Raw genomic sequence first — 11,521 nt, 5'->3', positions numbered from 1 at the left:
AACAGTGTTCCAGCATGTCTGTAATGGTACAAAAGTCAGTTGGAAGGCTTACCTGGCCGGTGTCCAGCTGACACAATGCCCGAGTCCTCTCACCTGAGAGAGGGGAAGAGAAAGTGTTGTTGTTGTGACTGCTCCTTCTTCATGGCTTGTGGAGATTCCTAAGTCTGCCCTTGCTTTCACCTTCCCTCATTATTGCTTAGAAATAGTGTGGCCAAAAGCGTCCTTCAGGACAGGGGTCCCCAACTCCGGGGCCATGGACTGGTACCGGTCTGTGGCCTGTTAGGAACCGGGTCGGACAGCAGGAGGTGAGCGGCGGGCATATGAGGGAAGCTTCATCTGCCGCTCCCTGTCGCTCTCCATCACTTGCATTACCTCCTGAACCTCTCCCCCTGTCCCCCCAACCCCGTCCCGCCACCCGTGGAAAAATCGTCTTCCAGGAAACTGGTCCCTGGTGCCAAAAAAGGTTGAGGACCGCTGCTTTAGGGACCATCCCAGGGACTGCCCCAGTTTTAGCGCTGAAAGTCCCATGTCACTGGACACCCCTCAGTCTGGAACAAATTGGGACAGTTTGTTGCCCAAGTAATTAATGACCTTCCCACTAATTTATATTAGATGAAAGTGATTTGATTAATTATTGGTCCATGCTAGGTGAGGCCACATCCCTGCTTTGCTGTAGATCTTATATGAGCAAATGAGTGAAATGATAGAAGTTCCAGAACTGGGCAGAATTAATTACCCAAACAAACAAACAAAAGAAAGGTAATACACTTTGGTATGCCAATCACCTCTGCTGGCCTGGGTCAGGAAAGAAGAACTGAATGAGAGGAGTCTAGGAGGGCCTAGGGATTATGAGAAAGAACAAGTTTTAAGTCCAAAGTATTTTGTTTTAGTTTGGGCCTAGCACAAGATAGATCCTTAGACTAGTGTGTGGAGTCCCAGAAGCTGAGCAGAAAATGAGTCAGGAAGCTGGGGGAAGAGGAAGCCAACGTGAGTTTAAAATACTTCCTCCTGAGGATAGAGTACATGGTTAGCATTGTGTCTCATATTTCTTTACCTTCTATCCCCTCTTAACTTGAAACCATTTGTCATTACTCTTTGGCAGATTTTTCCCCCTAGATTTTATTCAGTCAGGTACTGATATGATATTAATTGGTAAAAGTATATGCTATCTTGGATTCTGTCTTCATTAAAACTAAAGCTGAAAATGAAGACCAGTTTTAACCAACAGTAAATAATAAAAACCTTGAAAAAAAAAAACTTTAACAGCTGTTAACACAAGTTTCCTGAAAATGTCAGCCTGTTCCAGTTTTGCTGTGGGAAGTCAAAGAAATTAATGTATCTACAGTTGGCCCTAAATTTGAAATGAGAGGTGGCACCATATCCCTGGAGGCCTGATGGCTGCAGAAGAATCAGAGTTTCAGAACCTTAAGAAGATATGAGACCAAGGAGCACAGAATTAGGATGCTTATAATACAGCCATCCCTCTCATTGGACTTTATTTCTGGAGCTCAGTTACTTGAAAACAATGGAGGATTTGCATTTCTTTTTAACAAAAGTGTAAGTTATCTTCCACTCAATCAGCCACTTGCCCCATCAGAACCCTCCCTACCCCCCTATCAGGTAAAAAGTGGTGGATCCAGTAGATGATAGTGGAGTTTCCATCCCTAAGTGGCAGACATTTCCAAACTGGGGATCTACCTGTATTTATTGAAGCTCTCATCCATTCATATCTCTCAGTTCAGCCACTATAGGGGTGATGGTCCAAGGTACCATTTTATTGTGTCCTGATCCTGCAGTAGCCTCCTGACCGGTTTTCCTGCTTTCATTCTTGCTGTCTCCAAATTCAGTGTGTCATATCAGCTAGAATGATCTTTGAAAAACATAGATCATATCACTTTATCCTATTCTCCACCCCTGGAACGCCTTTAATGGGCTCCAGTCTCACAATAGAAAATATCTGAATTCTTTACAACAGTTTACAAAGCACATATACTAGTCCCTGCCTAGTTCTCTTACTTCCTCTTTCACACAGAACTCTAGCCATACTGTTTTTCTTTCTGTTTCTTGAATGTTCTAAGCTAATACTTATGGAAAGTTGGAGCAGCTGGGAATGTTTCCCCCTCTAGTTCTTGGAATGGCTACCTTCTTTGTGTTAGTCATCTAGCTGGTCATTCTCTATCATATTACCATATATTAAATCTCTGCAAACTACCTTCTAATACAGACATTTACTTACGTATTTTTGTCTGTTTTTCCTCCTCAACCAGACTGCAAGTTTCATGGAAACTGGGGCTTGTCATCTTTTTTGGAGCCTTAACTCTAGGTCCTAGAACAGTGCCTAGCACATAGTAGGTACTTAATAAATCTTTGTTAAAGTGGCAGGTTTCTATCCTCAGAGAGCTTGCAAATCTGGTTGTATGTCAAAGATTATGTAAATGAAAAGTTAAATACTCAAGACAACCAATAGAATTGCTAAGACAGTATGTGATTAGGTAGTATATGAACTTTTGATCGTAAAGCCTTGATTTAATTCAAATGAAAAGGAGGAGGTGACACTTCACATTACTGTCAGTTATTGGTGTTTATACCAGTGAGATTGGTAGCTTCTAAAAGCCAGTTTCTGTCAGGGGAAGGCAGGTGTCACAGGTGTGGTGGGGGAGGAGGGAGGGAATGCAAAATGAGTAAGCAGAGAATCCGAACGCCTGCAAACTTTTGCTCCTGCACAGTTTGGCAAGGGTGGCCTAGCTTGCTGCAAGATGCAACGCTTAATATCTGGAGCTTGAGATAAATGACAGTGGGATGAAATATTTTGAGGTACAACTGTCCACTGCTGAAGAGTTCAGTTCCCACCCCCGACCCCACCCCCATTCCCACCACCATGCTGGTTTCTAGGCTTGGTGAGATGAAACAACCAAGTAGGTTTATAGAAAAAGAGGAAATTGCCTTTCTTAGGTAGCGGTGCAGCAAGTGTGCTTGTGGTCATAGGGGTGGGGCAGAGTGCAGGTGGGGGGGCATCGCCTCTCTTGGGATGGCTGGACTTCAGTTTCCCAAACCATGGCGAGGGCTGCTCTGCACAGCTGCTGAAATAGGCCGAGGCTGCAGGATACATGGAGATGTTTAGTTTCTAGAGGACATCTGTTTTTCTAAACTACTTATCCCCTTTCCAAAAACTGACAAGCGTTAGTCATCTTCAGCTCGGCACGAACCCACAAGCGTGCGTGTGTGTGGCTCGGCGGCCTTCGGATCAGGCCCCGCCCTCGGGCGCACACTGACACTGCGGGCACCCGGCCAGATCGCGCTTTTGGCCTGCTGTGAGTGGCTTCTCCGGAGCCACCAGTCCCGGGGCCAGTTCAGCCTCCTCCCCTAAAGGGGACCGCCCGGCTGCGCTGTGCCGGAGTGGAGTACGAGGAAGAAAGTTTGGAGTGCAGAGCGGAGTTGGGCCGCCGGAGGAAGGGAACCAGAAGAGGGGTTTCCAGTCCAAGTTTGCGCGGCGGCGGCCGCGTCCCGGGGGTGCCTGTCCCGCTTCGCGCTGCAGCAGCCGGAATCGAGCCCTCCCGGCGGACTGGAACTCTCGGTCCGGGTTCCAGACGGGCGCTAGAGGCTCGACCAGAGGCCGGGGAGGAACTTCTCTTGCAAGCTGTCGCCGAGGGCCCTTATTGTCTGCAGGAACTCTCCGGAATCGGGAGGGGGAGGACTGGATCGCTCTTCCACTGGGATTCGTCAAGAGTTCCGGCGGCAGCTGCGGCGGTTGCGGAGTCTCCCTTTGTCCTCCTAGGACCTCCCTCCTTCCCGGTCTCCCTCCTTCTGTCAGTTAGTAGGTCCTGCTGACCCAGGCGCCGGCGCCCTAGCTGCTCGCAACCCCCCACCCCAGGGTGCGTCCCTGGTAACTCCTACCACCCTAGCGTCGCCACCGAGTCGAGCAGAGGGGCCTGTGAGCAGGAGGGAGTCGCAGACCCCTGGCCGCAGGATGGTGGCGGGGCTCTCCCCGGCGCGCAGTCCCGGGAGCTGGCTGGTCCCCGGGCTGTGGCTGTTAGCTCTCAGCGGTCCTGGGGGGCTGGTGAGCGCCCAGGAGCAGCCCTCCTGCCGTGGAGCCTTTGATCTCTACTTCGTCCTGGACAAGTGAGTGCGGGAGGGAGATGCAGGGTCTTCTGGTGAGAGTGGCACTGGGTAGTGAGCTGTGGCTGGGGAGGCTGAGATGTATGTGCGACCTGGGGAGGGGTGTGGGTAACCCGGTGATGGGTGCCCTGTTGCTATCTCTGTCCGAAAAGCTAGCGCTTTCGGATCTTTGCGGGCTGCGGGGTGATAGGAGGATCCCTGAGCTGCTAGGCTCGCTGGGAGATGGGTAGTCACTGCTGGCCAGTTGTGGAGTTTCTTGGGAAATGGGAGTGCGGCCACTTGGGATAGCCTTCTGCGACCCTGTAACCCAGACAAGACTCTTTCTCGGCCCCTCTGTCCTCAGCGCCTCACGCTGGCTAGAGTTTGCCTGGTTTTATCCTGATCGCAGCGCTTTCATTGTAGCTAGGCAAAGTCTAAGGTTAACATACCCAGTGTGGTTTACGTTTCCTTCTAAGGAAAGCTGTGTTTATTTTGAAGAGCTGGGATCCTACTCCAAACAATTAGCAGGCAGGTGGTCCCTGAAGATGGGTTGACTTCCTAGATTCTCGTAGCACCTAAGTTTCAGATGCTGACGCTGTTACTTTGCTTGAAGAAGAGATCAGATTAGGCCCCAGTAAATGTGTTGCTTTTATGATCAGTTCAATTTCCTTTTTCAGGTCTGGGAGTGTGGCAAATAACTGGATTGAAATTTACAATTTTGTCCAGCAACTCACAGAGAGATTTGTGAGGTATTTCTCCCACTTTCCATTTCTAAGCAGGGGAGTTTAATGTGGAGGGAAGTTGGAAACCATTTGCAGGGAAAGCCTTTACTGAAATGTTGATTTTTAAGTGCCTCAAGGTCTTATCACACACATGCTGTTATTAGGACAGCCCTTCAGTTGTTGAGGGCTTTTTTCATCTGGATCCCAGAAACTTGGCTCAGGCTCTGGGGAAGTATCTTCAGATACAATTACAAATGTCTTTTCCTTTCTGAATTTTCATCTGTTCTGAATTTCAGTTATGCTTTCTCATAATTTACCACATTAAAAATTTTATGCTAATAGTATCCATAACATAGTTTCCTTTCCATACAATTCTTAGCATTGTTGAGGTCCTCATTAAAAAAATAATAAGTGTTGGTAAACTTCAAATGAACACATGTTAATAACTCACTACCAGGAAAGACACTTGTGTGTGTTTAAAGAAACGACTTGTGTTTACGCAATATGTGGGCGTGTGGCTGGTTTAAAATTTAACTGTTCTATATATGCAATAAGCCTTACTAGGAAAGATTGGTTTCTCTCCTATAAAAAGCATAACTGCTATGAAATCCAGCTTACTCTCTTATTTAGAGGTAACCAGGAATTAGTGGCATCCCTATTTAAAAATAACCTTAGGACACTAGTCTTTTGAGGCTTTTTTTTTTTCTCCTTTTTTTTTTTTCAGAAGAAAAAATGCAATGAGCAAATGCAAGTTTATCAAGATAATGGAAAGGACATGAAAAGGAGCTGTATCATTAAATATTGCTTCTTTCAGTCTTGTTAGCCCAAATGTTTTCTGTAAAACAGGCTTGGATGATCAAAACATTTTGAAAGTCATGTTGCAAGTAACTTCAAACAATCTGTAGAGGCCTAGGCAATCCTTGCTTTTAGTTATTGGCAGCAGTAAGTTTATCCCTATAAAAATGTATGCTTGTCCATGTTTAATCATCAGTCTCCTGCTTAAGAAGCCAAGTATAACACTCATTTCTGGACAAGGTCTGAGGTAAACTTGTCTAGGAGAGAAAAATAAACAAGGCCCTATATCCTTAAATGTCAAAGGCAGAAGAAAGAGTTGTTTATAAATTTTCTGATTTAATCCAAGAGTGTGCAGAGTCCCATAAATTTTGATCAAAAGCAGTGGGTCATTTCAGTATATTTCCAAGAAGTGGGGCTCTTATTTGGTCTGGTTTACAAATTGGAATTCTATAATACACAGTTCTCTGGTTCAAGTTTAGTTGCTCAGTTACTAACCAACAGTGCATTGTAGAAAGTAAATAAAGGGTGACTGCTGAAGAGAATGACTTTTCAAATATGTATAACCTTTTGATACCATTCTGCTCTTCAGTTTGTAGGTCTTACTTTCACATCTTCAGTTTCAGATCTTAGTAAGAGTTGCACAGAGTGTCTTCGAAACTAGAACCATTCTGTGAGCTCAAGGCTTAAAGCTTAGAAGGTGTAGCTAACCAGGGCAGTTGTTGCCAACTGGAGTGTGATATTTGAGACTTGGAAAATTGAAAATGTGATTTGTTCTTCTGTTCCACATTGCCCATGACACTCTTTAAGTAATCTTACTTCAGGATAACTTCTGTATGAACTCCTTTTCATAGCTGTGGTAATTAAATCAAACAGACTGCTCTCCAGCCCTAAAATTGCTAATGATAATCACTCTGAAGGGATTGGCCTCCTAGAAGGAGATGAGATAGAACATCAAAGGAAGAAGCACTTTCTACCAAAAAATTTTCCATTGGCCTACAATTCATCTTTCTAGTTAGCCTCTACCTAAACAGTCCTATGGGTCAGGGAGGAGTGCTTGAGTGCTGAGAAGCACTGACTAAATCCAAAATGACCTATGCAGTAATGTTGAGCAGAGTTAAGTGTATCTGCTTAGGGAGTTCCATTTAAAAGAAGCCTGAACCATTCAGTGAGACTGATTTTAAATGAGACTCCCTAGCTATACATCTGTATTATATCAATATTTCTTTTAAAAATGTTTTAACTGCCTCTTTTCTTATTTTGCAGCCCTCAAATGAGATTATCTTTCATTGTGTTTTCTTCTCAAGCAACCATTATTTTGCCATTAACTGGAGACAGGTTAGTGCATTATCGTTTCACTGCAGGCTTTTAGTAGAGACTAATCTTAAAGGAATGATTGATATTTCCAAGTGGTGATTCAGGCCTCTCAGTGGAATCAAGCAAGTGCACAGACAATTTCGTTCTCTTCACTAATAGAGGGAAAAGGAAGTATGAATAATATAAAAGAGCAGGTAATCTGAAAATCGATATCATTCATATTGGCTGTGGAATGTACAATGAAACCCATATCTCTGCCTTAGTTGTGTATTTACTACCTCCCACTTTCCCCCTCTCTGTTCCCCTCTCTGTTCTACATCTTTCATGTTTAGATGTAATATATTAATCAACCAGGAATTGGAAGAATTTTAGAGAGGAGAAAGATATGGATCCATTTGGATAATCTACTAGATTGAGCAGACGTCCTGAATCTCCAGTCTTACTCTGAGGTCCACTGATGCTGAATATGTTTACCTTTATAAAGGAACTTGCTTTCATTTTTGTGTGTGTGTGTGTGTGTGTGTATGTATTTTTTTTCCCAAACCAATATCATAGTATTTTATATGACCATTTCTGTGTCATTTGGACCCATCACTGTGGCAAGTTAGAAATAGTCTTTGACATATTTTAAAGAGTGGTTCTTTCCATAGTGGGAAGGGAGATTTTCTACTTCATTTTTATATCTACTTCATTTAACACAAAGTATGCAAGATAGTTCTTGCTCAATTCTTGTTGAATAAATGAATGGGTTAGTGTTATTTTGAAATCAAATTTCTCCAAACTGTAGTTTTAGCAAGGGAGGCTGTTGTATCTTTTTTCACATATGTGGATTTCTGAAAAGTTTTGTCTTTAAAGTTTTTTTTTTTTTTTTTTCCTTTAAAAATGTCAAGAGGGCTTCCCTGGTGGTGCAGTGGTTGAGAGTCTGCCTACCGATGCAGGGGACACGGGTTCGTGAGCCGGTCCGGGAAGATCCCACATGCCGCGGAGCGGCTGGGCCCGTGAGCCATGGCCGCTGAGCCTGCGCGTCCGGAGCCTGTGCTCTGCAACGGGAGAGGCCACAACAGTGAGAGGCCTGCATACCGCAAAAAAAAAGAAGTGTCGAGAAAGCATAATATTTAAAGGAACTCAGGGAGATAACATTTAAAATTCACATAATTGATTTGGAAAATCAATCAAACTTCTAATTTCTTTGTGCTTTAAGTTTTACTTTTCCTGGAGAGGAAATCTCTCTGTAGGTGGGGAGTCCATCTTATGACCTCAGTCTCCTCATTTATATTTCCTCTCATACATTTTTATGTGCATCTGGGTCTCATCAAGGGCCAGAGCAACAGTAGTCCCTAACAACCCATATACAACAGCTTTTTATACCATTGATATAACAGTCCTTGCCTTCATGAAAAGTTTTCTCTATTGCCCAGCTTAATTTCCAAAGAAACAACTTTTGATTCAGCCTATCCATTAGGACAAAAAAAGAAACAAGTTAACATTTATGGAGTATGTATAGAGAAAAGGATTTAGAATAATGCCAGACACACAGTAGACTCTCAGTAATTGTCAGCTGCATACATTGTGCCAGGTTCTCTGTTAGGTACTTTACATGTGAATCCTTCAGCACTTTGATAAAGTACAGTCACAGGTCGGCAAGATTGGTATTGCATAAACATGCATGGAAAGGGCTTAAATCATGTTCATCTCAACTAGAGATTCTTCCCTTATCATTGGTTGAATCTGATAGGGGAGAGGTTAGAATGGGATAAAGAAGCTTCTATTTCAAAAGGCAGCGTAATGTTGCACCTAAAATTTGCTGAACCCATTTACTTGCCAAATGGTCATGGACAAGTTACTTAACCTCTTTATGCCTCAGTTTTTTCCATTTATATAATGATGATGATGGTGGTGGTGATAATAATAATACCTACTTCATAAGATTGCTGTAAGAATTAAAGTCAATGAATGTGGAGAATGTAGGACAGAGTCTGGCATATGTGTATTCAAGAGATGAGGGCTTTTATGTTGCTATTATTATTATCTGCAGCTAGGGAGTATGTAGTATTTTAATGATCAGGAGGAATTATGCTTATATTAAGGGATTATTATCCTGCTTGAAAGGATTTATAATAAAATTCCAGGAGGAATTTTAATAATGCTACTTGCACTTTTTTTTTTTCCCCAATATAGTTGGCTCCTCTGGTTCTTTTTAAATAGAAATAAGTTCAGTTTTAACAAATTGCACGATTTGGCACGTTGCATTACTTTGGGGTGGCAGGATGTACACTGAGAAGGCCTGGGTTAGAGCTCCAGTTTTGCTACTTACTGATTAGAGACTTGGGGTAAATCATCTACTCAATGTGTCAGTTTTTATGTTTATAAACTGCAGACATAATCTACCATGTTTTCTTAAGAGATTTGTGAGGATCAAAAATAAGACAATGCATAGAAAAGTTTTTTGTATATCACAGAACAGTCTGCCCTAAAGGATTATTTTCTAAACCTAGTTTTTCTTTTACTAATTTTATTTAATTAAATCAATGACTTTTCAAATTTCTATGGTCCTCTATATTTGGATATAATGTCACTTTTCGTCCATTATACAATTTTAAGTGTGTAGAAACCATTCACATATTTAGATGCAAGATCACTGAACAGATGTTTCCACAACTATTGGGGATCCTTGTTTCAAGAGCCTAGAAAGGGGAATTCTATGTATAAACTTTCTCGATGTCACACTAAGAGATCTGAGTGCATGGAAAATGCAAAGGTCAAATATAGCAGGTTTCACAATTTTGGTTCTATTACTTATAATTCGTCAGTACCTTGGTAAATATGAGAAGTACCTCTTTCATGTTTCTCAGAGTGTTGCTAAATATTTTCAGTAGAGATGAAGCAAGATTGGAAGACAGTAAGTCCTTACAGTAGGGCTGTGTCTTCTGTTAGGGTTTCAGCATGAATTCGGTACTATGTAAATGCATGAATAGAATAATACACATGGCAGGAAATGATCAGTTATGCATTTTATATACTCATGATTTAAAAATATTATTATTTTGAATAATTCAATTTGAAGCACTCTCTTTTTTTCTTTTGCCCCCATGATTTTTATCTTCCATATATCTGTTAGTCCATCCACCTACCTACCTACCTACCTGCTTTGCCTGCCCTATCTGTATATGATGTATTGAGCATTGTAGACTCTGGAGGTAACACAAGGATGAATAATCTATGTGACAGTAGGGGGCTGTTTGTGTACACAAACACATACACAAACACATATAGCTCAGGGCTGTATTATAGGATCAGGTAAGAGGAAAGTGCTGACTGTTGATTCAATATGGAAATATCCAACCTCTCAATATTAGAGAATTTGAATCAGGACTAATTTTAAAGGATATTCTTAGCTATTGTGTTGGGGGTAGTGAATTATGCTTAGTTCTGCTTAATGTAATCTTAATGATGTAAAAGTGAGTTAATCAAAAACATTTAGTGAACAATTATTATGTGCTAGATATTGTGCAAAATGCTTTCCATTAACCCTTATATCAACTCCATGTAACAGATACTGTTATCTCAACTTTATAAATGAGGAAACTGAAGCTGAGAAAGGTAATGTAACTTGTCCAAAACACACAATTAATCAGTGGTGGGCAGTATATTAGCCAGAATGGTCCCTTAAAGCGTAAAGTAGATCATGCCCCTCTTGTGCTTAAGACAATCTAACGGCTTAGAATAGAAAGCACACATTTCCCAATGGCCTAAAAGCCCTACCTGCTTGCTCACCCAAACCTTTCCTACAACATTGTATGCCATAGCTTTGTATACTGGCCCTCTTTCCATTCCCTGAACAGACCAACCTTCTCTCTGCACTAGCAGCTTTGCTCTTTGTCTGCCCCAGATCATCCCCTGACCAGCTCATGCTTGTTATTGAGGCCTCATCCCACGCATCACCTCCTTTGAGAAGCCTTGCCTCACCATCAGGTGTAAAGAAATCCTGCCTCACCTCCCTGGTAACGTCTCACAATACTCTATTTAGTTATCACTTTTTGAAATTGTTCTGTTAATCAAATTATTTTATCTCCATAACCCTAATGTAAACTGCATGAGAGCAGAGGGGTCCTCTTTGTCTTGTTTACCTTCACCCATATATCTAACACCTAGAACAGGGCTTGGCCCATAGTAGATGCTTGTAAGTATTTGTTGAATGAATGATTGAGTTGGTCTGACTCTAGAACCTGAGTTATTAACTGCTATCATATATTTTCTCTCCTTGAGAGGTGATAAATGATGACTTATATTTGCTAATTTTCTCATTTTTGTTATAGATCAGTTACAAACATTTCCAACTCTCTTTTTGATATAATTGTCCCCAAATTGAAAAAGTCATATAATTGTTTGACCTGAGAATAATAATCAATTACTTAGGAAAAAATATTCCTTAGGCAAACTTGTGGGAAATTAAAGAGAAGTCGTTTGATTAAATTTATATGAAAATTTAAATAATATACACATTTCTATTATTTGAAAGGATTTCTTCTAATTCCTTTAAATCTGAATTAAAAATTTACTTGTGATAAAATAGTCTTTTATAAGAGTTGGTAATT

The 11,521-nt window shown here is 41.7% G+C and overlaps 1 protein-coding gene across 3 annotated transcripts in view; it reads left to right on the top strand.

Moving 5' to 3' along the window:
• Window positions 1-3,327: 3,327 nt before the first annotated feature.
• Window positions 3,328-11,521, top strand: part of ANTXR2 (ANTXR cell adhesion molecule 2) — a 165,618-nt gene continuing 157,424 nt past the window's right edge. For all 3 annotated transcript variants that reach the window (XR_013827924.1, XM_079919182.1, XM_079919181.1), the window contains exons 1-3: window positions 3,328-4,119; window positions 4,773-4,844; window positions 6,876-6,947. Coding sequence is in view for 2 of the 3 variants with exons in the window: in XM_079919182.1 (XP_079775308.1) it covers window positions 3,968-4,119; window positions 4,773-4,844; window positions 6,876-6,947 (296 nt within the window). In the remaining variant the exon portion in view is untranslated. The remainder of the gene's footprint in view (window positions 4,120-4,772; window positions 4,845-6,875; window positions 6,948-11,521) is intronic.

The sequence above is a fragment of the Stenella coeruleoalba genome (genome assembly GCF_951394435.1).
Source record: "Stenella coeruleoalba genome assembly, chromosome: 4".
Taxonomy (NCBI): Eukaryota; Metazoa; Chordata; class Mammalia; order Artiodactyla; family Delphinidae; genus Stenella; species Stenella coeruleoalba.
The sequence above is the reverse complement of the archived record's forward strand: the minus strand, read 5'-3'. Positions and strand labels throughout refer to the sequence as shown.